General features: G+C 44.0%; 1 protein-coding gene across 4 annotated transcripts in view; it reads left to right on the top strand.

Moving 5' to 3' along the window:
* Positions 1-24,871, top strand: part of WASF2 (WASP family member 2) — a 70,207-nt gene extending 45,336 nt beyond the window's left edge. For 3 of the 4 annotated variants that reach the window (XM_080657837.1, XM_080657839.1, XM_080657840.1), the window contains 8 exons: positions 6,345-6,517; positions 13,896-14,030; positions 14,544-14,697; positions 16,765-16,882; positions 17,718-17,848; positions 20,546-20,698; positions 22,426-22,943; positions 24,075-24,871. In XM_080657837.1, coding sequence (XP_080513963.1) covers positions 6,388-6,517; positions 13,896-14,030; positions 14,544-14,697; positions 16,765-16,882; positions 17,718-17,848; positions 20,546-20,698; positions 22,426-22,943; positions 24,075-24,232 — 1,497 coding nt within the window. In that variant the 5' untranslated portion in view covers positions 6,345-6,387 and the 3' untranslated portion in view covers positions 24,233-24,871. Of the gene's footprint in view, positions 1-4,734; positions 4,940-6,344; positions 6,518-13,895; positions 14,031-14,543; positions 14,698-16,764; positions 16,883-17,717; positions 17,849-20,545; positions 20,699-22,425; positions 22,944-24,074 lie in introns of those variants that run through there. The other variant, XM_080657838.1, reaches the window with a different exon arrangement.
* Positions 24,872-25,955: the final 1,084 nt, after the last annotated feature.

Raw genomic sequence — 25,955 nt, 5'->3', positions numbered from 1 at the left:
TTTAGAAGTCCTATTTCCTGGGCTGCTTTCCCCCAACCAAATCAGGACAAGAAGGAGCCTTACATTTATTTAATGTAGGTCCATAGCTGGTATTCCTTTATGAAATTAGAAATTTCTCCTTGTTTTACATCACAAGTAAGCTCTTTTTTTTCTTGTTTCTCCCAATCAGATAGGTTCTCTGTCCACCCTAGGAGTTCCATTTCTGTCTTACTCTTTTCCACATTACTCTAGTGACCTAAACTAATTTGTCAGTAACACCTTGTGTTTGGAGAGAGTCTGGTTATATTTGTAGGTTCAGCTCCACACTGAATTTCAACAGGATGTGGGTGGGTGCGTGAGTCTATAATGAGGCATTCCTGCTTGTGGTTGTTGCATGGTAGTGAAGATGGCTATAATCAACAGTAAATTCATGCTTCTTTAAACATTTTAGTAGATAAACTTAGATTACAGTAAGCCTGTGTGCTGGCTCTCATTTTTAAGTTAAATGATTATTTGACTTTTCAACTGAAATTGTTTATGCATATTCTTTAACATAAAGAATCTTATCGCCGAAACCGGTTTGGCTCAGTGGATAGAGCGTCGGCCTGTGGACTAAAGGGTCCCGGGTTCAATTCCGGTCAAGGGCATGTACCTTGGTTGCGGGCACATCCCCAGTGGGGGGTGTGCAGGAGGCAGCTGATCGATGTTTCTCTCTCATCGATGTTTCTAGCTCTCTATCTCTCTCCATTCCTCTCTGTAAAAAATCAATAAAATATATTTAAAAAAAAAAAAAAAAAGAATCTTATCTCTTGAAAGAGCAAACTGGTCTACAAAGTAAAGCTCTTCTCATATGCCCCCATCCAAAATGCTGTTAACTATAGAACAGTGGGAAATGCTGAAGTGAAAGCAGAAGTCCTAATTGCCACACATACAACATCCCGACATGTTGTCGTCCTCTGCTATTGCTGATCAGCTTTTTGGAGGTATGTTTCAAAAAGGAACTGCCTTGAAAGGCATTTCTGTTGTTACGGTTATTGGTATAGCTCAAATATACTTGCTTTTGGATGTGACTATAGAAATATAATGTTATTTAAATGAAGTGTTTATTTGTTTATAATAAACATCATTGCCGGGATGAGCAGTCATCTGTCTTCTGTCCTGTTAATAACAGGAATTCAGAATATGGGTTATAAATGCTTCCTCCCCTCTCACATGCAACCTTCCTTTATTACCTTCTTCCACCCTACCAATTCCTACTTCTCACCTCCTTCCACTCCTGCCCCAGTCCGCAGAATTTTAGTAATTAGTTTATGTGAAATGAAAAGGCTGGAAATCGCTGGTCTAGACTGGTCAGTATACTGCCAGGCCATGGCTAAGAAGGAATGCCTGAAGTCTTTTCTTTGTTCTCACTCATTCTCAGGTCCCTTAGGCTGAAAATAGTCAGGGGTAAAGATGGGGTTTGCTGTTGAGCCTGGCTGGATGTCTAGAACTGGTCCAAAGCTTTTTTTTTTTTTTTTTTTTTTTACTTTTATGGGGAGCCAACTCCCAAATCGGTCTGGGAGCCTCCCAGGGTGTAAATAATTGAACCTCAGGATTCTGTGTGAACCGTCCTTTGGGCCATTCTGGATCCTGCAGGTTCTGGTAACTAGGTGAATCTAGACTGGAGAAGGGCTTGATTCATGGCCAAGATTCACCTAAACCTGCCACTGACTTTGCTTCAGAATGCAAGTGAATGTTAGCTACGTGAGGAGGTTATGGCAGGTTAGGCAGAAGCAAATTCAGAGTTTTAGAGCTTCTGAAAGAGTATCTAGCTTAGTCCCTTTATTTTGCAGACGAGGAAACATAGCACAGAGTGAGAATTATCTTTAATTTAGAAGGCATTGTAGTCATCCATTCTGACCTGTCAACATGAACATCTAGGAATGTCTCCCCTAAAATGCCCGACAGCTGGTCACCCCAGAGGATGGTCTGGGGCAGTGGTCGGCAAACTCATTAGTCAACAGAGCCAAATATCAACAGTACAACGATTGAAATTTCTTTTGAGAGCCAAATTTTTTAAACTTAAACTTCTTCTAACGCCACTTCTTCAAAATAGACTTGCCAAGGCCGTGATATTTTGTGGAAGAGCCACACTCAAGGGGCCAAAGAGCCACATGTGGCTCGCGAGCCACAGTTTGCCGACCATGGGTCTGGGGAACTCATAATTTGTAAAGAGAGAACAGCTGTAATTAAAAGGAACTAACTGAATTGAAATCTCTTTCTCTGTAACTTTTATCTTCTCAATAGTTCTAATTTAATTCCTTTCCCATGTAATATTCCCCAAGGTAAGGCCACCTCAAACTCCCAAATTAGCAAATATCACTATACCATATACTTTTCTTAATCAAAGTATAACTGAAAAAGAACTTTATTGATTCTATAAAGACATGGCATTCTATACTCTTTCATGTATTTAAAACTTCTGAGCTATGAATCACTACTTTTTTGGTTTTCACTTTCTCTTCATTTCTGTAACTGGCACTAGCATTTAGCTCTTTCCATGAAACTTTAAAAAAAACAAACCTACATTTTATCACTTTGTGAGTCTAATTGTACAGAACTACCAGGAGTTTTGGTAGCAGAACTCAACCCTGTAACCTGTCTGTGATTTCTATTGTCTCCTTCTTAGCCTGTGAAGAGTTTCCCAGTTGGTCTTCTTACCCTCCAGCCTTCTCGTGCCCAACTGTAAATTCTTTGCTTCTGTTAGAATGATTTGTCTAAAATGCAAATTTGATCGTGTTAACTTCCTTAATTCAGTGGTTCCTCAGCACTCAGTGCTTCAGAAATTTTCCACTAAGTGACTACTGATGATAGAGGAGCCTTTCTCGGCTGGATTTCCATGAGAGAATTAATCCCTGATACCATTAGACATCCATTATATGTAAATGTATTACTTTTCTTCAATGCATCTGGAATGGAGCTAGTTATGTACAGTCTTGAGGAGAATTGAGAAAACAGTCTCTCGAATAATTTTTTTGTTTGTTCTGTGGTTCAGATAAGGAACCCAGTATGAAAGAGTGGAGGAGAGAGAGAATGTATGTTCTTCAGTAGGTCCAGCATGACTTGGAGCCACTTCCAGAAAAAAAACCCACCAAATTTCATTTTTAAATGTATGTCATCTTTAAATGTATGTCACTATTGCATTCTACTACATAATAAGTCCAGGGTTAAAAATGTTTTAAAATACTTATCAATGAAAAAGTTGATTTTCCAGGAAGATTTTCCTAGGGCTCGTAGAACTACAAATAACTACATTTTTTTTACCCCTGTAGTGGACATTTTATATATGCTATATTACTTACTATCTCTAGGGAAATTGCCCAAGATCATACAGCTAGTCAGGTGTCAGAGTCAGTGTTCTAACCCAGTATGTCTCAACTCTACAACTTGAAACTGAGTTGAGAGTCAAGAACCTAAAAGTCTTTGCCCATTTCTAAGTTTATCTTCACCAAAAGGTAGGATTTTTTTTCATAGTCAAATTACTATTGTGGTTCAGATCATGAATAATTCCATACTTCGTATGCAAAGCATAACTAACCTTGATTATCCAAAACAAAAGTAAGCAGTGATGCAGGTAATTCCATATAATAGGGAATCTTGTCTCTTTTTGGTGGCTCTGAAACATATTAAATGACCTTTTAAGTAGCAGATATACTTTTCTAATTGTTTTGTCTTGGTGGTTATTTACATATTGTCATTTCTTTATTATTTTTTTTTAATATGAAACGCTTCACGAATTTGCGTGTCATCCTTGCGCAGGGGCCATGCTGATCTTCTCTGAATCGTTCCAATTTTAGTATATGTGCTGCCAAAGCGTGCACCATATTGTCATTTCTTGAGTACTGTTTAGCTGGTTATAGGAGCTGGCTTTTTTGGCAAGAAGAAGCCATCTTGCTATTGAAAATTTGGTTTTAGGTAAATCCAACCCAGGTGACAGAATTGACTCCATTTGTGTCTGCTTACCCACAGCACTTGGGAAAGCATAAATGCTAAAGTACCAAGACCTTAGAAGTTGCCCCTCACTCCCTGCCTCCCCGATCTGGCATTTACCTAGCCATCTGGAATCCAGTTTCTATTAGGTGTTCAGAGAGAACTTCTGGAATGCCCTGTCAATGGCCACATTCAACACAGAATTTCAAGGAGATGTGGCTCGTTTAGCTCCTCTGAGAAGCTGGAACAAGACTGAAATTATTGGTAATGGAGGGAACCACAGTGGCTGTTTTCAATCATCTCTGACTACACCTTTGAATTTCTGGTTCTTTCAGAAAGCTTGAAATATGGAAGTCTAAGGGCATCCTGAGGATGGTGTACAGAGCCCTGCGAGGTTCTTTCATTTGTAACCTCCTGCCTCCTTTGCTGTCCTAAACTTCCTTTTCACCATGAATTACTAAAGATTGCATCTTAGTACCCGATACCCTTTCCATTAAGTAAAAGAGGAGAAGAAGAAGACTAGAAGGAAAGTCCAGAGTTAGGGTTAGAAAACCTATTGAGTCAAAGGGGAACTTTGCAGAGGAACGGAATGAAAATTATTTCCTTAGTAGACAAATATTCAGGAAACACCTCTGCACCCCAAAGATAGGCACAGCTGCCACGCAGTGCCTATTAAAGGGAGCTTCAGAGTTATGAGCAAACAGCTGATTCTCTTGGTTCTTGGGCTGTTGCTGTTGGTGACAGGAAACCTTGTTCCCCAAGCTGCTGGCTTCCTGTTTTATTTTTACTCTTAGCAGATCAGAATGTCCATAACAAGGAGCAGTCTGTTCCAAAGGGTTCTACTCCCCCTTTGAGCCTGAAGGGCTTTTTTTAAAACTTTTGGTTGGACAATATGTTGGTTTACTTTTAAGATCTATGATATTTAGTTGGTTTAAACATTTTGTATTCACAATCAACTTTTTGGTGATGAACTGGTGTTATAAGATTTGATGTAAGTAAACCTCTATTTTACTTTGTTGTTGTTGTTGTTTAAGAGGAGTTTGCAATATTGGGGACTTGGGTATGTTGCTTTTATGTTTCGCCTTTTTATTTAAAGTGAATCTGCCATTTTCCCTAGCATGAAAATCATTGGACTGTTTTGGATAGCTAAAGTTTTACAAAATAGAGAAATCGTATGGCAGCCCAGTGTGCCATGGCTGTAGTCATATTCATTTTGTTGAGACTAAAACCTGCTTCTATCCTTGTAAAGCTAGCAATTTGGTAATCTAACTCTAAAACAATAGCTCAGAACGAACCTGAAGTGCTGGGGGATTTCCTAGGGAAAGGGCCGACAGGATAAGAAACAGTAACTGGAAGGTTTCCAGATCTGCTCCAGACACTTCCTGCTGTCTCAAGAGCCTTTTGGCCCAGGTGTGTTGAACCAGATGGGAGGGAGAAAGGGAACTGTTGGGTAGAAGAAAAAGGACTAGGGAATCTTAAAGGACAGTTTGCTCGGCATCATGTTTGACATATTGAACATGTAAATTTTTCCTTAATATTCTTTCTGTCAATTTACAGACTAAACTTTAGTAGTGCTAATAGATACTGGCAGCTAGTATTTAGTTGTACATTAACAGTCATCCATCAGGGAAGAACTGGAGAAATTATGTCCTGATGTAGATCCATGGAATCACTTTTGGCAACTTAATTTCATTGTGGAGATGATATTATCAGATGACAAAAGCTCTTTTTTGATCCTTATAATTGATCATCTGGAATCTGATCTGCCCTGGACACCCCAAGAATAGGATCTGTACCTTCTAGGATCTGCTAAATGGGCTGTTTTCTGACCATAACTCCTTGCCTCTGGAGATTCGTTTTTTTTTTTTTTTTTAATATATTTTATTGATTTTTTTTACAGAGAGGAAGGGAGAGGGATAGAGAGTTAGAAACATCAATGAGAGAGAAACATCGATGAGCTGCCTCCTGCACACCCCCTAATGGGGATGTGCCCGCAACCAAGGTACATGCCCCCAACCAGAATCAAACCTGGGACCCTTCAGTCCGCAGGCTGACTCTCTATCCACTGAGCCAAACTGGTCAGGGCGCCTCTGGAGATTCTTGTTGGTCGAGCATAGTTGTTCTAAGGTTTTTAGGTTTTTTATGCTGTCTGTAGTACCCCAGCCAGCAGTCACCAGTGCAGAATTTCTGTACTTACCCAGCAATCCTTTACCAAACCTTAAAAAGGTGGTGGTTGGGGGAGGTGCTGAGGGGGTTCTTAAAAAAAAAAAAAAAGATAGGGAGAGAGAAGATTTTTTAAAGCTGTTTTAGATCAGAGCAAGACAAAAAGACTTACACAGTCCTAGTGTGCCTGGAATTTGTGGTTGAGTAATACTTTCCTGTTATTTCTTTTTTAGGTTGTTTTTCATCATTCAGAACATTGCCTGAAGCAGGTCCACCATGCCGTTAGTAACGAGGAACATCGAGCCAAGGCACCTGTGCCGTCAGACGTTGCCTAGTGTTAGAAGCGAGCTGGAATGCGTGACCAACATCACCCTGGCAAATGTCATCCGACAGCTGGGCAGCCTGAGTGAGTGCCGCAGAGAGCCTGTGCTTTGCCCTCAGGGGTCGTTGGTGCTCTTTATTTAGTTTCCTTCCCCTCCTGTGTAACTATTTCTCCCCCATCTGCCTTCCCTAGGTAATGCAAAAACGTATCCCACCCCCCTCTCCCCAAAGAGAGGCTGCTTTTTGGTACAGACTCTTCCCCTCAACCCTTTCTTCATCTGCCACCACCCTCTAGGTTCCCTCCATCTCCCTCTCCACCTGTTTCTAAAGAAATCTGTAGGAAGGGTGGCAGGAAGGGCTGCAGCAGAAACTGCAGATGGAATGACAGAGCAGAATTCTGTGTGTGTAAAGTGGGAGGTTCACAGAACAGTATCTTGGGTTGGGGAATGTGCCTGTGATTGCACGAACTGTTCAATGTAGCCTGACTTCGTTGAAGCCTCAAATGTGCCAATAGTCACATCTACCCGACATCCCCCACCCCCCCTTTTTCCCAAAGAGGAGTAAAGCAAACATGCACTCAGAGAGATTTTGGCTGACTTGTCTACCCTGGTACACATTTAATTGTGCTGCAAGCCCCCAGGTCCAAGTTCAGGGTACAAATTACTTCTGCAATCTCTGGGGTATTGGGAATTTTGCAAGCTACGTGAACACACAGTGACACAAATTGTAGCTGGAGCCATTCTTCTCTAGGAGGAGGATGGGGGGAGGGTGTAGTCCAGTCTGGAGCTGAGGGAAAGCCAGCTCAACTGTATCTTTTTTTTTTTTTTTAATTGGCAAGAATGAATGAGACTGTCTTGGGTGGGGTACATACATGTGGTTTGGATTTCATTCTGAATCAAGCTGACTTTGTTTGCTAAGCTGAGGTATGGGAAGGGCAGATGCTTGGATAGGCTGTGCATTTGTGTAGTGCCACTCCAGCTCCCCATAAGAACCTCCATCAAAATGGTATTTTAGTGATCTTCCTTAGCAAGGCATCTTGGTGTGAATTATTTCAGACATTCACCCCTCCTGTTGAATCACTGTCCTTAGTAAAGGCAGTGGAATAGAAAGCCTGCATTCCCCCAGATAGTAATAGACCCTGCCTTTAAAACAGGGGCCTGAGGAGACAGAGCTCAGTGACCAGGTGATATATGGGGTCTGAGATTCCTAAGCCTTCACCTAGCTCAGAGGCTATCTCGGTTGATCCAGGACTTAGGGAAACCTGGATGGGCGTCACGAGGAAACGAAACCCTGTCGATGCCTGTCTTACACAAAGGAATGTTGACAGCAGTGCAACAGCAGTGCAGCTGACAAGGAAGCGCATGAAAGCTGCAGAGTGCCTCACTGCTTCTTAAAAGCATCATTTCTGCTTCTGTCCCCCTGAGAAGGCCAAATGGGTAGAAGGCAATCACACACGGGTTCCTTCTTCATAGGACAAAGGACATCTAGCTAATGTTGCTGCTTATTCTCACTCAGCAGGAGCTATGCTCTCTCTCAGGTGTTTTTTCAGGGTAGTGTTGATGGATGCCATTGCTCACTCTCTCATCTGAGATCAGACCACTCCTATCTTAAGGAAGCTGATCTGAGGGCCAGGATCAGCTTGTGCCTACAGAAACAGGATTTCCTTACATCGTGGAGCTAATGACCTTTTATTCATCCTATAAACATCTATTGAACATACTTTATATTCAGTGCTGAGGGCATACAGCAATAAGAAATGGTCTCTGGCCCTAGCCGGTTTGGCTCAGTGGATAAAGTGTCGGTCTGCAGACTGACGGGTCCTGGGTTCAATTCTGGTCAAGGGCACATGCCTGAGTTTGGGTTTGATCCTCAGTAGGGGGCATGCAGGAGGCAGCCAGTCAGTGATTCTCTCTCATCATTGATGTTTCTGTCTCTTTTCCTCTCTGAAATCAATAAAAAAATATATTTTTTTAAAAGAAAAGAAATGGTCTCTGCCTTCCAGGAGCTTATAATCTATCAGAGGAGACAGAAATAAATAAACCTTAAGGGGAGAATGGGGAGAGGATGAGAAGGGAACTCATATTTGTTGACTGCCTACTTTATGCCATGTTTTAATAGGATCTTGACATAGATTATCTCATTTAATCTTCTCAATAATCCTGTAAAAATAGATATTTCTGTTTTTTCAGATGAAGGTATGAAGGCTCAGAAAAGTAAGATAACTTGCCTAGAGAGACAGCAGCCAGTAAGAGGCAAGTCAGTCTTTGCTGTGAGTTGCTAAGTTCAAGGCTCCTTGAAGATATCGCTGCTCATCAAGGATTTCTCATCTCAGTCCCCTGCACTGTCTCTGCCAGTAGGGCCTTGGTTCAGACCTTTGTTGACTCTCACCTCAACTATTGCCCTAGCCTCCTTCTGGCTTCCCTTTCTCTGATCAACCCCTCAATCCATACACCTAAAAATCTTAAGCCTATACCCTGCCACAGTCGTCTACCCAAAGTGCAAATATCGCTTTTTACTTTTATAATTCTGAGTTGTTTGAATTTTTAAAAGTTAAGGCTGTGTTAACTTGTAATTTAAAAAGCATTTTTAGACTTTTTCATGGAACGGGACTGAGCTCCTACAGCCGGCAGCTCTCTGTGAGGGGCGCTGTGCGTAGGAGATGACGGTGATTTCCTCCCTGCTTGGCCCCTCCACGAGCACCGACTCCCTTCTCCTCGCGGCCCGGGGGCTGCCAGCGTAGCAGCTCCTACTTCAGCTATGGGTACCTGTACCAATCAGTAGCTTTCCCAGGATATAATTGGATGCTGACTTGCTAAACTTCAGCCTGGTGCTGCCACTTCTGTGCAGAGAAATGGTGGAAGTCTTGGACAAGGGCGACAGTGTAGTAAACCATACAAGTTTATCGAATTATGCATTTTTGTATGGTGTCTTTCCTGTAGCACCAGGAGTGGCTATCTTTGCAACACAGTTCAACATGGAAGTAGAGATTATAACCTCAGGGATGGTAATAAGCACATTTGTATCTGTGCCAATCATGTACATTTCTGCCTGGTTGTTGACCTTTCCCTCAATGGACCCTAAGCCGTTGGCATATGCCATCCTGAATGTTAGGTGTTTTTTTTTTGTTTTTGTTTTTTTAATTGATATTTTACAGAGAGGAAGGGAGAGGGATGGAAAGCTAGAAACATCGATGAGAGAGAAACATCGATCAGCTGCCTCCTGCACACCTCCCACTGGGGATGTGCCCGCAACCAAGGTACATGCCCTTGACCAGAATCGAACCCGGGACCCTTCAGTCCGCAGGCCGACGCTCTATCCACTGAGCCAAACCGGTTTCGGCAAGAATGTTAGTTTTGATATAAGTATTATCAGCCTGGTTTCCTTGATCAGGTCTCTAGCTATTCTACTTTTGAGTAAGAAATATAAACAGCTTCCTCATATGCTCACAACTAATTTGCTCATCGCTCAGTCTATTGTCTGTGTTGGAATGATAATATGGAATTTTGTTAAGGAAAAAAATGTTGTTGGACAAATTCTGGTGTTTGTTCTATTGTACAGCTCCCTCTATAGCACCTACCTATGGACAGGCCTTCTAGCAATTTCTTTGTTTCTTTTGAAAAAGAAAGAGATGGTACCATTTCCTGTTGGAATCATCATAAAAAGTGTTTTTAAACTAGGAGTACAAATGTTAACTATTTATCTCCCCTGTGCCTCACTATGGAATTACCTAAAAAGTTCCTTGGTCTGTTGTCATTCAAGACTCTTCAAGACCTGCTTTCCTTTCCAGCCTCATTTTCTGCAGTCCATCTTCTCCCATGTTATAGTCTTTCTGAAGGATTTAAAAGGAAAAAAGAGGGGGGCATAAAGGGAGGAAGAAAGAATGAATTATCAACTCCTTGTAGTTCCTCTTAGAGCAGTGGTCAGCAAACTGCGGCTCGCGAGTCACATGCGGCTCGCGAGCCACGGTTTGCCACTCTGTTGACTAATGAGTTTGCCGACCACTGTCTTAGAGCATACTCTCATACCTTCATACAGTCCCCTTGCTGTTTCCCCTACCTGGAGAGCCCTTGCCATCCTTATAGCTGATCTTTGAAGGCCCAGCTCAGGGATCTCCTCCTCTAAATTGGACTAAATGCTCCTCTGAGCTCCAATTACATGCCTGTATTATTACCTATCACATTAGATTGAAAATTATATATCTTAAAAGTTCTTTGAAGGCAGAAATCATGTGTTGTTCGTCCTTGACCCCCAGTCAGTGTCTGTCTTACATAGTACTTGGCACCCAGTAGAAGCTCAGTAAATGTTTGTTGAGTGATTCATACCTGTATTCTCTTCACCATCTCATGCTGTTGGTGCACAGTGAATACAAGAAAGGAAGGAGGGAGGGAGGAGGGAGGGAGGGAGGGAGGGAGGGAGGGAGGGAGGGGGGGAGGAAGGGAGGGAGGGAGGGAGGGAGGAAGGAAGGAAGGAAGGAAGGAAGGAAGGAAGGAAGGAAGGAAGGAAGGAAGGAAGGAAGGAAGACTACCTATAGGGAGTGGGCACACAGTTGGGGATAGGCAGGGTCAAGGAAGGCTACATAGAAGAGGTTACATTTAAACCAGACCTTGGAAGGTGCTGGGATTTCACCTAGCAGAAAGGGACGCAGGAGTGGACTCTCATGTGCTTCAAGCTCATGATCTTGGCCTCATGTATTGTACTGTAGCCAGAAGTGCTCAGTCTAGTAGGGAAAGTGTGATTATGGAATGGATAAAGCACAAAACTAAAAATTCCATAGCTGTGGGTTGCTTTGTGATAGCATATCCAGAATTTGTATTTTCCCTTAGTGCAGTGAGATTGGTATTTCCCATATTAGGTTGCCATATCTTAGGAAATAAAGGCACAGCCAGCCAGCACTTTTGACCACCCAGGCGAGTGCCGCCCCCATTTGGGTCATTAAGAAATGCTATGATGTTGACTTTAATAACCAAGTGTACTGGGGTCATGCCATTTGGAGAGGGAGGTGCTTCAAGAGTCCCACTCAGGCTTCAACAAGAGTAGCTTCACATTTTAAAAAACTCAGTTTTACCTGTTCCAACTCCATGTAATATTTAGTTTGAAGAGTTCTGCAAAGGGAGAAAAATGATGACTGATTTGCAAAACGTGATGTTCATTATGAATGTCCCGATGTGATAGTGGGTCTATCTTGGTAATCTGAATGAGTGAAATGTAACTCTGAACAAGGCACTCTGGTTTTCTCCTACAGGTGAAGTAATTTTTAGTACTTGAAGAATAGGGACTATCAAATTACTGACTGGAATTATATTTAAAATTTCTTCTAAGCATACAACAAGACTTTTAGATATTCACACTCTTAAAAGTCATCTGATATGGTTGAGTAATATAAGGAAGAATCTCATTGTAACAACTTACATTTAATCCTATGACAACTTGGTGAGGTAGATACAGTTAGCCCTGTTTTACAGATGAGGAAACTGAAGCGGAGAGATTGTGATTTGCTGAAGAGTGCACAGGTGTAAACAGAAAGAAACTGAGACTTAAATTTTCTGGTTTGAAGGCTACTGCTTCCATGTATCATCTTGTAGCTCTAAGCATACGTTGGGCCTGATGGGATGTGACGGGGGGAGCCTTCACACCACCTCACTTTCTCTTCAAATAGCATTCTCAGTGTTGCCATTTTTATATGTTGGGTTTCTTTGTAAGATTTTTATCTTGAAAACCACTGTGCCACACAGTAACCCTCTACTCTCTCTATCACTGCTCCCTTCACTGAAGAGCAGGAAATCCTAGGTACTCTCATGGTGACCTAAAGATAAGTTAATTTGGGGTTTTCTTTTCCTCCAGAACAGCTGGATGGACAACAAATATTTTTGAGCCTGGTTTATTTTCCACTCATAATGTTGCATGTTTCTCTGCTTTAGCCTTCCACTCACAATTTTCTGTTACCTGGATGAGCAGGATACAGTGTGGTTTGAGCTTGTCAGCCAGTTTGAGTCCTTTGAGCCCAGGAGCTCCCCATAGCTGTTTAGATCACAAAACCGTTCAGTATGCAAAGACTTGCTCCTTTCCTTGATTAGAAACTCCTTATTGACTAAATTTACCGGCAATTCAAAATATGCAGTTGATTAGTCTCATCCTTACTCGCCAGGTTACACTGGGAAGGTGAACTACAGTTCACCCTGAAGGTGCAGTTTTGGACTAACCCCCGACCCCCAAGTGTGGACTAAGCATAAATGAACTTTAGAACCTAAAAATCAGAGTCCATTTTTTAAAAATATATTTTATTGATTTTTTACAGAGAGGAAGAGAGAGGGATAGAGAGTTAGAAACATCGTTGAGAGAGAGACATCGATCAGCTGCCTCCTGCACGCCCCCTACTGGGGATGTGCCTGCAACCCAGGTACATGCCCTTGACCGGAATCAAACCTGGCACCCTTCAGTCCGCAGGCCGACGCTCTATCCACTGAGCCAAACCGGTTAGGGCCAGAGTCCATTTTGAATAGTTCTCAAAGAAATTATCTTTCTTTTGGTTGAACATGGTCGCTTATGCCTGCCTTCACAGTGCAAATAAGAAACTCAGATGGTGTATTTGTTTATATGCACCACTTTTCATTCCTAGCAAGAATGTGCTTTGTGGCTTGGAGTGACAATATGAAGGTAGCATCAAATTGCTCTTATGTTTCTTTGGCTGCAAATTCTCCTTGCATTCCAGGGTTGAAAGTACAGAAATTGATGGAACTCTTTTCTTTTTCTAAAAACAAGACATTGTGGAAAGAGACCACTGGTATGCTGTTTTTTTCATGGAGGGCTTGAAAGTTTTAGCTTTTCACTTTTTCCCTGAGATGTGGATTTGAAGGATTATAACCTAGAGCAAAGACTTTCAGAACTGTAAGTTATAAAACATAGAATAAGCTTTTCACCCCTTAAAAGAAGTTGTAAGTCTCTGCTGTGAGCTGCTGGTGAGTTCAAGGCTCCTCGAAGATAGCGCTACTCATCATGATTGTTCAATATACTTTTGAGGCTCCACTGAGGATGTAATGTCTTGTTTTTCATGTTAATTGTAGACACCTAGAAGGTCCTAACTTCCCGTCTGTTTTCAAGAACCATTTACAAGGTGCTTTTACAGAGTAGCAACGGGTTAAAGGCTATAGGCAAAGGTGTAGACATATTGTCTACCCTTCCAGGATTCATTTTTTGTATCATACCTTTCAGTTTTATTCAGATTGCTTTGCGTTTTGTGACTGTTCATAGTTTGCCAAGAAGACTCAGTTGTAGAACATATGCAGAGTGCCCCGCTATGGAGGCTATGTCTCTGTCTCCAGGAGCAACCATCTGCATATAACCCAAACAATCTTGAGGGAGGGAAGGCTATTTCGGAGGTGGGGAATATGGTCTTTAGTAGCCAGTTTTTCTGACCATTTATGTCACTTTTATGCACTAATGAGTTGGTTTCTTTGTTCGTGCAGGTAAATATGCAGAGGACATTTTTGGAGAGCTCTTTACTCAGGCAAATACCTTTGCCTCTCGGGTAAGCTCCCTTGCTGAGAGGATTGACCGCCTACAAGTTAAAGTCACTCAGCTGGATCCCAAGGAAGAAGAAGGTAAGGAAGCTGAGCTCAGCATTTGCAGGCTCTGCTGAGCAGTTTCTTATAATTTTTTTCCTGATTTGTAAAAAAGTGAGAGGAGAAATCACAGAAACCTATGGAGTTCTGCTTTGAAGTAGCACAAGCTTGGGTGGTATAGAGAAATCTTTTTAGCTCTACCACACTCCCACACACTCCCTCTCTCCCATTCCCCCAATTCCCTTTCTCAGATTCCCCCTCCCCCAATCTTACTTTGCTACCATAAAAGTACTTGGAAGATTCATTCCTCCTCAGGAGAGGCCTGCTAGATCTGGCCACATAGTAAACCTTTGTGTTGCCTCATTTTGTTCAGTCTGAAATGGCTGGGCTGCTGACAGCCTTGTGGGGCTTCCCCAGAGGGGGAGAAAAAAAGCCTGGCTGCAGACAGCCGCAGCCAAGAAATGTAGCAGCTGAGGCCTCTCCGACTGGTGTGACTCAGTGTTTGCTCGAATAGCCTGGCGTCCATTTTCTAATGCCTCCATCTTCTCTCAGTGTCACTACAAGGAATCAACACCCGAAAGGCCTTCAGAAGCTCTACCATTCAAGACCAGAAGCTTTTTGACAGAAACTCTCTCCCTGTACCTGTCTTGGAAACATACAACACGTGTGATACTCCTCCACCTCTCAACAACCTTAGCCCTTACAGGTAACCTGGCTAGCTCCTCCTTTTTCTGACCTGTGGTTAACAATGTTAGATTGTCTTTTTATTTAAAGGTATTGTGTACATCAGAGAATTGTATTAAAAAGCTTACTACCTACCCCAGAGTTACTTGTGGCAGCAGAAACTAACATTTACCACATAAACAGTTGTCACTTATTATTGTTTGGTTTCTAAAATTCATATATTGAAAGTTGGCTATATTATTGTATGCCACAAGTTTAGTTTGATAGAGCCAGACCCATCTTGGATTCCATCCAAGGAATTTAGTTATTATAGAACCAAAAGGACTTTGTTACAAGGCAGTCCTATAGTACATCCCAGGGGCAACATTCTAGCAAGGCTCCCAGGTACTCAGAAACCACTGGATTACCAGATGTTGGGGCGTTTTAGTGGGGCCAGCCTTGTGGACTGGCTGCTCTGGGCCCTGGGGGTCCTTCCAAAGCTTAAGGAGTGACTGGCATTGTTCCAAATGAGTATTGTTCACTTTTTGAACAGTCCCCTTGGAAAGGAATGTGGCTGGACTTTAAAGAAGAAGGTAGCCCTTCTCCTCTAATGGTCTGGTAATGTTATCCTGCAAATAACCACTGAGCAGGACAGAAAGCAAATATTTATCTTGCTTGCATCCATAAATATCTTTAGAACAGGTAAAAAGTAATTACAGCTAGCTGGAGGCAGATATCTTCTGTGAGACATGGGTATACTACAAAGTAGAATGCAGAGGCGGGGGGGGGGGGGGTACCAGTGCGCAGGATTTGAAGGACACCTGCTGGTCCAGGGAGCCTGGAATAGGAGCATGGTAGCTTCTGACACAGATATTGAGAAAGTACCTGGCATCTATCGTATATTATTATTGTGTGAAATTATGTGTGTCCCTTGACTTTCAAAGGGACTAGCTATCATAGTAGGGCAGAGATTTGACTCTGCAGGCTCTATTATTTAGTTGGATTTGGGCAGTGGGAGTACACACCTGATAATATCAAAGTGAATATGATATAGGGTGTGGTAGGATAGGATAAACAAACAATATAAAACAAGTTTATATTTTAGATAAAGGTATTTTCCTCTTTAACATTCTTTCAGTTATCTGAATTTGGTTTAACATAAATGAGTGGAGGTGTAGCTAACACAACAAGATTTAATATAAAAATCATTAGTGTTTGATTTGGAAATGCTTTTTGTGTGTTGTAATAGAATTGGAAGCCAGGATATAGAATTGCCTTTCCAATTCTTTTTAGTTCAGAATAGTGTTAAAATAAATGTCCTAAGTACATGCTTTCTGGAAAGTGAGAGAGACTTATGCCAAAGTGTAGGATTCCACTAGGGTCATTGAGTCTGGCAGATAACTCTTACCTTAACACTCAGTCACTCACTCTGTTCTGTCACAGCCACAAAGAGATGGTAATTAAATCTTGTGGTCATAAAACATCTGGCCATCTGTTCTCAATAGGGCCCCCTTGTGGATGGGGAGCTGGGGGGGTGGGTGCTGGGTGGATGCTGAGCTATTCTAGAAGGAAGCAAGAAGGTGGAGTGCTGTGGTTATGTGTTTTCACAGAGGAATACCAGCTGCACACATATGTACATTGATGTGTGTATATACGTACACATGTGAACCTACACATGTGTGCACAGGTTTCAGGTAAGTGGGAGGCCACTAATGCTTCCTAGAGAGCCAGAGTAATTGGTGCAGGGAAAGGGAACCAGTGGCAGAAATCCCCTCTGATATGCTAGGATATCTTCAGGGAGATGTCAGAGGCCATGCAGATCATTAGAAATAATCGGGATCCCTGCTGCTAAGCCCATTCTTTTCCCTGACCATGCAAATTCCTCTACCAGGAATTGAAAGTAAGGCTAAGGTTCTTTAAAAGCCAGATAAATAAAGAGGTGGCATTGAAGGGGCATTGGAACGCTGGTATGGGAGAGGAAGTATGCCATCAATTTGAATGACTTGATTCCTGAGTGTGAAAACTGCTAACTGGTAAGTATTTGGAATATTGGATTTGGTTAGGAGCTCATCTGTCTACTGACAGCTACTTGTCTTCATTTCTATCCCAGGGACGATGGGAAAGAGGCACTCAAATTCTACACCGACCCTTCGTACTTCTTTGATCTTTGGAAGGAGAAGATGCTGCAGGACACCAAGGATATCATGAAAGAGAAGAGAAAGCATAGGGTGAGGGGAAAGGGGCCTCTGTTCTACACATCAGTAGGCACGATTGTGGAGGGGGGATAAAAAGGAAGCCAGTCTTATGTGAAGTAATCATTCTGAGTGGCTGCTTGCTTGGATGCCAGGTGAAACACTTAAAAAAATGTGTCCACTCCAAGCACAACCAAGATGAAAGTATAAATCACACCAGAATTGTGTTTGTTCCCCCCAGCACTATTAACAATAGTATATTCAGGCTGAGTTTTAGAAATTGACTTTTCTATTCACCATTTATTTCTCTTGCAATTTGCACCTGACTCTGCTGGACACTCAAGCTAGGCTAGTCCCTTCCCTGCCAGTTTTGCAGCTCATTTCTGAGAGATCAGCACAAGACTCTACAGTGTTTGATTTGCAACAGGAGCAGTTTAACACCTTCACTACTGGTGGGTAGTAGAGGTGGGGGGTAGGCCTGGTTTTAGGAGATGCTCCCCTTAGACTCCCAGTGATGTGTGTAAGCATATATGACCTATCTGTTGCAACCTCACACTCCCATTAGCATGGCTGCCAGGAGGCCCAGGAGAGTGCCAGGGGCTAGTACAGCTGCACAGGCTGAAGAAACCCTCATTGGTTGTTTTGTTTTAACTATTTCCTTATATCTACCCCAGATATTCAGAGCTATCATTACTTGTCATCTCTCTTAACTGACTTTTGTGGCAGAGTAATTCTATTATAAATTCTGTAGTTACTATATGTTGTCTAGGTAAAGCATCTCTTGAGTGTGCATCCATGGAGGTGGATGGAATTTTAGAGAAGAACATTGGAAAATGTTTTACATAGGATTTTCTGTTTCTTTTTATTATAGAAAGAAAAGAAAGATAATCCAAATCGAGGTAACATAAACCCACGTAAAATCAAGACACGTAAGGAAGAGTGGGAGAAAATGAAGATGGGACAAGAATTTGTGGAATCCAAAGAAAAGCTGGGGCCTTCTGGGTAGGTGATATTTTTTGTACCATTGGTAGCATTCTTTGAAGGGGCTGGGGACCTCAGTCTGACAGCTTTATGTGACACCTTGCACACCCCCTGAAGTCAGGCTGTGTGGCTTAGATTGATAGCACTGTTAACTACTTTAAAGTGCATCCATCTGGTGATTAAAATTTGCTAAGTTAATCAAGACTCAGCAGTTTAAATGAGGTGACTGAAGTGGTGTGGGGGAAAAACCATGGCTTCTAGTGCCCTCACTCTGCCAGGCACTGGCCCAACTAAGGGCCTCAAAGGAAAGACTGGAAGGGGAGAAAAGTGGTCTTGGGAGCCCTTTGCCTCCAGAGCATTGACCTGAAGGTAGTGCCTAAGCGCTGGGCCTTTCCCAAGAATGGGGAAGGCCCAGCAGAGAATTTGTGCACATCACCAAAGCAACTTTTCAGTCAGCCTTTGTCAGTCTCAGGAGAGAAGTTGGCCAAGGGACTGAAAGCAGGTCTCAGAGACAGTGTGGGAAAGGTCGCTCAGCCAGATTGAGGCTATATATCTCCATGGAGAAATAGTAGATGTCAGTCTGACCCCATTTCCCAATACCAAATCACACTCGAGGTCTAAAAGAAAAAAAGAATGGTCTTAAAGCTTGGTTTGATGCTTATCCTAGTGCCCAACCTGTGTGACATTCAAAGTCAAGTCACCACAACTGCTTGGTGTGAATGCCACCCTGTATTTCCCCTAAATACATTGTATCCTGACTGTCAGGGAACCATACCAGCCCATGCCAGGTGTCTAAGAATGATAAAAGGAAAGAGTTGAGTTGTTCTTGCTTTTAGAAATAACTCTACCATGAAATTTTTGACTTTTAAAAATCTTGACACTTCTGACACTTGTTCTTTCTGGATTAAGAGATTTGTTTTAATGAGTGATGAAGATGGTGAGAGGAAAAACGAACCTTTTTCTCTACAGGGAAATCAGCCCTGAGGGTCCTCCATTACCTTCACCTCCCAGTAAAAGGGCCATTTTATTCTGTAGTGTCCCATCCTGTTCAGAGAGGCCCTTGTCATAGGTTCAGTGACTCTTAAGGCCAGAAGCTTGCATGTTCAGAATATGCCTACTATTTAAAAAAAAAAAAAAATTTTATTGATTTCAGAGAGAGAGGGAGAGAGAGATAGAAACATCAGTGATGAGAGAGAATCATTGATCAGCTGCCTCCTGCACACCCCACACTGGATATCAAGCCCACAACCCAGGCATGTGCCCTGACCAGGAATTGAACTGTGACCTCCTGGTTCATAGGTCGATGCTCAACCACTGAGCTATGCCAGCCGGGCAATATTCCTACTATTTTGTGGGGTTGGGTTTTGTTGTTTTGTGTGTGTGTGTGTGTGTAATGGGGATGGTGAAAACAAGGACTTCGCCTCCCATTTCCCTGTTCTACAAGAGATTTGGAATTGGGTTGCATGGCTGGTTTACCTGGACGTGCTTGTTGGCGAACCTATAAAGAGATGTGTCAAGACTATAGGGCTCCAGGCCTTGGGGATTTTTCATATCAGAGCATCATTTGATTCAGTTCCCTTCAACTCTGTTCTCCTTGGGGTCTATTTTATTTTATTTTTTTAGAAATAAATTTCTGTTGTTTAAATAAATATATATATACATATATATAAATTTTTTATTTTAGAGAGAGAGGAAGGCAGGTGTGTGTGTGGGGGAGAGAGAGAGAAACATTAATGATGAGAGAGAATCATTGATTGGCTGCCTCCTGCACGCCCCCTACTGGGGAGCCTACAACCAGGCATGTGCCCTGACCAGGAATCAAAACTGTGACCTCCTGGTTCTCTGAGGTCTATTTGAGAAGGGTTCTTTGTGGAAGTGGGGGAGGGGGAGCACAACAGGCCATATTTTGCTAGCTGCTGCTTGGTATTTTTGTGCTTGTTTGTAGGTTTGTTGTTGTTCACCCAGAGCAGATTCACCCAAAGCCCAGTGCTCTGAGGGGCAGATTTTCATAAGGCAAGCCCTAGCATCCTACTTTAACTGGCAGCTCATTTTGTTATTGATAAGAGAGTGCTGGCGGAGAGACCACATCTAACAACCACCAACACCTTGGATTTGTCCTCAGCTTGCTTTTGCAGTCAGATGCCTCCTTGGCCTTAGAGCACTGCAGAGGCTTGCCGACCTCAAAACCAGGCTGTGTGCCAGTCACGTGTTTACAACCAGCTCATTAGCCTTGGGGCTTGGCTTTGCCCTTTGCCACAGACATACTTGAGGATTTGGGTATAGGCTGCTCCTAACATTTGGGAGAGAATTTAAAAGAACTGCTGGGTTTGACAAGTCCAACACTGAGAAAGGAACAGCATGGTTTTGATAATCTGGGTTGAATCCCATTCCTACAAACAATCCAGCAGAAATACCTGGGAGATGGTAACGATGGAATATTTAGTCCTAAAATAAAATTTCAGTATAACAGAAACTATATGGGGAATATACTTATTTTATTTTTCTTAATAGCTTTTGTATCAAATGCATTTTTGTGGGGTCTTTTTAAAAAATGGGAGTATCACTTAGACTTTTTAGAAAAGTTTTAAAATTGAGTTTTAGAGAGAGAAGAAGGAAGAAGCGGAAGAGAGAAACATTGATGTGGATTGAGGACCAACCAAGTGAGCCACACCAGCCAGATTTTTAAAATGACAGTTTTTGTGTTGGGTTCATTGTCAGGTATCCACCCACCTTGGTGTACCAGAATGGTAGCATCGGCTCTGTTGAAAATATGGATGCAAGCAACTACCCACCACCACCACAGTCAGACTCCACTTCTCTACCTTCTTCCTTCTCTGAGGAGAGCTTACCTCCGCCACCAGCAGAATTCAGGTAAATGGTGGTACCTTTTCCATCTACTCTGGATGCTTAAAAACTCAAGAACAAAATAAGAGTTCCAAATCCAGGCCAGGACCACTAAAATAAGTTCAGGCAAATCTGTCTAGATAATAGAAATAATTAACATGTATTAAGTGTTTGTAAGGTGCCAGGCATTATACCAAACAGTATATATGTTACTAAATTCCCACAAGAATCCTCTTGAGATAGGTACCCATTTTACAGCTGAGTAAAAGAAGGCACAGAGAGGTCAATGAACTTACCTAAGATCACTGAGCCAGTAAGAGGCAGAGTCCAACCTGATTGGAAAGCAGGTCAGTCTGACTCCAGAACCTGTGTTCTTTACTACTACCTATACCTGGAAAGATAGAGAAGTCACCAAACTTATTTCTTGCATGTTACTTAGCTTTAACTCCGCATGAATTGAAGTGGTATATTTACCGCCCATAAAACACTTATTTATGACACCTTGTTCAGTTATCTAGGAAGTTACAGTCATCTTTTTCTTCTGTTGCTTCTGGTTAATTTCACTGTTGGATAGACTCTCCAGAAAGAATGAAACAAAGGGAAGGAGAGATGCAAGTTAAAATCTGTTCATTTTGATATTCGTCCGTGTCCCTGGCAGAGATATACGGGGAAGAGTTAGCAAGTCATGGCTGACAAGGGCTCTGAGGAGTGTTGGGGTTTGTTTCCTCACAGTTACTTTTCCCTTTCTGGTGCCTGGCACACTCTTCTCCTCGGACACTGTTCAGTTAGAGATTGGATATGTTGAGGACCCCTCAGATGGAAACCTAAAGCAAATGCTCTAAGCATCCCACCCCCGCTCCATTCTTCTTGGCTCTTGAAACCACTAATCCCAAATCTTTGCCTCCCAAATCACTCCCTGCCGGCTGTCCTGTCAGATGCAGCTAAGGCTTGAAGGTCTGTGGTAAATTGCAAGATGGTAGTTTTTCTAAGGAGTAGCTGTTAGTACAGGGCAAATACAAAGGTGGAAAAGAAGCCCTCATCCTCACACATGGCCTGAGAGCCTGCAGCCAAGCATACCAGACCCAGGAGAGGTGCAACTTAACCCTCTCTCAACCTGAGTTAAGTTTGGTGGCACATCCATTTCCTGTCTCTGCTGACCCTCAGACCCTCCCTTCTTTCTCAGGTTTTTACACATGAACACTGAAAGTACCATTGCTTAAATCTGTACCCCCTCAGGTTTGGTCAGCTTGGCTTGAGTTTCCTGCCCTCAGAAGATCTAGTGAATGTTAATAACCTGAGGAACAGAGGGTGGGTGGGTGGTGGTTGAATTTTTATTCCAGTTCTTTCTTGCATGCCTTTGTAGTCCTGGCTCCAGGATTAAACTGGCTGTTCCTTTCCGGGGGGAGGTTCAGGAGAGTGCCTTTTCTTGCAGAGCTAAAAGTTTGAGGGAACTAGGAGGTGATCTTGGCTCGCCCTTACCTGATATAGGAATCCCAAGTTTACTTCTTTCAGGTAGTTTTTCTCAATCTCTGCTTAAGACTCCTGCTAATGGGAAGGAAGCTCATTCATTACTTTACAAGACTGCCCATTTGCTATTGGTCTGTTCTGACTATTTCCATTTTTTTTTCTTTCTATTTGAAACAAAATGAAATGATACAATCAACCAAAATAAACCTAGGCTTATAGAGTAGCTTAACCATAGGTAGTATTTGCATCCTGAAAGTGATGGTGGGTCTTTTTATTTGTCCTTTTAGCTACCCAGCAGACAACAACCAAAGGGCGTCTGGCTTAGCTGGACCCAAAAGATCCAGTGTGGTCAGCCCAAGCCATCCACCACCAGCTCCTCCTCTGGGCTCTCCACTGGGCCTCAAATCCGGCTACGCTCCACCCTCAGCCCCTCCGCCTCCGCCTCCAATGATAAACGTCCCTCCTCCACCTCCACCTGGAGGACTTGGGTCTCCAGTGACCCCACCGCCACCTTCACCACCCTCTTTCCCACCTCACCCCGATTTTGCTGCCCCTCCCCCTCCTCCCCCACCGCCGGCAGCTGACTACCCGACCCTGCCCCCACTTCCCTTATCCCAATCAACAGGAGGAGCACCTCCTCCTCCCCCTCCTCCTCCTCCTCCTGGGCCACCTCCTCTCTTTTATGGTGGCACAGACGGCCAGCCTGCCGCACCACCACCACCACTTTCTGATACACCCAAGTCCAAGTCCTCCTTGCCTCCTGTGAGCGACGCCCGCAGCGACTTGCTTTCAGCCATCCGCCAAGGTAAATGCAGTAGTGGGTCCAGGACCAGGAAGCATTGTCTTTCTGCAGCTGGGATGACTGGTTGAGGGTGGGTGGGGGGTTTTGAGCCCTTCCCAGGGAGTAGCTTTCATTGGATGGGGAGAGATTGGGACCTCAGGCCTGTGATCAGCCTAAAGAAAGTCTTCACCCTAAAAATAGGGGATTTGGATTTCTTTCCACCCTGGTTTAAAGTAAAGAATTCTTAACCTGGGATCTTTGAACTTCTTGAAAATGTGTGCTTTGTGTGTGTTTGCATCCATTTTGTACCCCAGAGAACAAGAATCACATCCTGGAGGTTACTTGTTCAACTGAACTCAGTCATTCCTGTCCTTCACCTTTTTGCCTTCCATACCCTTCCTGCCCACTCTCTTTCCCTCTTTCTCACCCATTGCCTCCTCCCTCTTTTGTCACCTCTCCCCTCCTTCTTCCTCTCCCTCATGGAGCATTTATTCTCTTTGTCAGAAGCCAGGTTTGATACCACGGGGCTAGAGTGGTTTCTTCTGCTTGGGATCCCCAAGGAACTGAAGGATTGTCTAGAGCAGTGGTCAGCAAACTCATTAGTCAACAGAGCCAAATATCAACAGTACAACGATTGAAATTTCTTTTGAGAGCCAAATTTTTTAAACTTAAACTTCTTCTAACGCCACTTCTTCAAAATAGACTCGCCCAGGCCGTGCTATTTTGTGGAAGAGCCACACTCAAGGGGCCAAAGAGCCGCATGTGGCTCGCGAGCCGCAGTTTGCCAACCACGGGTCTAGAGGAGACAACCTAGGGCAGCTGAGCCTTGTGGTAATTGATGAATTGGGCAGACTGTGTGCTACTAGGTGGGGTGTGGTGGCCAGTCCCCACTCATGCGGAGTAGGATCCTCACTAGCCTGAGAGCTGACAGTGGGAAAGATGACAGGCTTCCTTTCAGAGACACTTCTAGCATCAGGGCCACCATTTCATCAACCTCCATCTTTATTTTTTTCTTGCTTCCTCCTTTCCAAGAGGATCCTTCTTTTTCACTGTCCTTTCCCATGTTCCACCAGCCAATGGCCATTCCCCCTTCCTCATTCCTGGATGGATTCTGAGACCGACTCACCTTTTTAACCCTTCTGTCTCTCCCACCAGGCTTCCAGCTGCGCAGGGTTGAGGAGCAGCAGGAACAAGAGAAGCGGGACGTGGTGGGCAACGACGTGGCCACCATCCTGTCGCGTCGCATTGCTGTTGAGTACAGTGACTCAGAAGATGACTCCTCTGAGTTTGATGAGGACGACTGGTCGGATTAGCTCTTTCTGCCTGCTGCCCACCTCTTCTCTTTTCTTCTTACCTGCCTTTTTTAATGCCTACCCCCACAGTCCCAGGGGGAAAAGAGGGAGGGGAAACAAATTTCAAGGGGCCAAAGCCTTCCCTGAAGCTACCAAAGATATATCCATGTGCTTCCTCCAAATCAACATGTATTTCCCACCTCCCACAGTCAGGCCCCACGGGGCCCCTGAGGGTCAGTAGCTGAGATGTTCCCTCTTCCCTTCATATTGAAGAGAAGGGAAAACCCCAAAGCTGATCCCTTTGAGTGGGTGTAAATTGGAGTTGGTGCCTTTCCCGAGGAGCCATTTTCCACTGTGGTCTCTCTAAATCCTTGTCCTCAGCTACTTCGAATAATGCCAGCCACTTCGTGGTCCTAAAGCCTGCATGGACACAACTGGCCCCTTTCCCATGCCCTGGGAGGTCAGCAGGCCACGTGCCTCAGCAGCCAGACGGCTGCACCCTTCTGCCCCGATCTGCCTTTTGCTAAGCTCTTTCTGTATCTGGATCCCCATTATTCCAGGAGCCATCAAGCCCCTAAAGAAGGTCTCAACCCCTCTGCCCAGAAATGATGCTTTTATGAAGAATGAGGTGTTTGCCTCCCTCCCAGGCCCCGTCTCCTGAGTGTGGTGTTTGGGTTTCCTTTACACACCCCTCTGTCGTCACCAGGTGCCTCTGGGCACCATAGCCCAGTTCTGACCTCTAATACCCATGACCAAACTAGCCCTCACACACAGGGATCTGGGCCTCTGCTGGATGTCGGGAGCCAAGCTTAGAGACTTGGAACTGCAATACCGGAGAAATGGTGGCACGCCTTGGGTCCTACCCTCTTAGTGATGCTGAAGTCTACAGATGGGAAGTGACTTGCTCAAGGTCATGCAGTTGGATCGTAACAGGTCTAGAGCCCAGGGTTTCTGATTCCAAGTCACCTGTGCTTTCTGGGACCAACTAATGGGCACCTGCTAGGGCCTGGGCCGAGCATTCTCGGCTCTGCTGCTTCCGACCTCACCATAAGCGGGGGGGGGGGGGGGGGGGGGCGGTTCCAGCAGGAGGGCTGGGGGCCTGTGCCAGGCCCTCAGTGTTGCTCAGACCCTTATGGCCTCTCGTGATTCTTTGCTTCCCCTTTGCTATCTACCAGCCAACTGGCCTTGAGAATTGCCCAATTGGGGGACTTAGAGGTAGTGAGAGAAGGAAGGGGGTGGGCAGCTTTGACAGGTGCTGTTTTCAATTCCTCTTCAACTCCTCCCCTTTTTATTTCCCCCATTTCTGCTTCAGTCCCTCAGGCTGGCAGCCGTGGCAGGTAGCTGCCTGGGGGGCCTGGCAGCCCTGAGGAAGGCTGAAATCAGCAGAGGGACTGTAGATCTTGTTTCCAGCTCCCCTCCTCAGTACACAGTGATGTTCCCGCCCTTCCTCCCCCTTTTTCCCAGAGCTAATACACAGGTGCTATTATTCAGAAAAACCTGGTCTGCTTTGGCCAGCAGTGAGGTTTCTTCTCTTCTGCCCCAACTATTGTGCAGCCTCTTATGCTGAAACCGGCTTCTCCTGGCTTCTCCTGCTTTCAGAGCCCTGAAACAAAGAGAAACAGGATCTGTCTGTGCCGCACAGCAAATGGTTGTGGTAATTGCCAAAGCCCTCATAACCCTCCGGCCTGAGGAGCGTGTGTGATCGTGGGTACCGCCGCTGTGCCCTGCTGAAAGCGCCCCCTCT

This window comes from Plecotus auritus (genome assembly GCF_963455305.1).
Source record: "Plecotus auritus genome assembly, chromosome: 2".
Lineage (NCBI taxonomy): Eukaryota > Metazoa > Chordata > Mammalia > Chiroptera > Vespertilionidae > Plecotus > Plecotus auritus.
The sequence above is the reverse complement of the archived record's forward strand: the minus strand, read 5'-3'. Positions and strand labels throughout refer to the sequence as shown.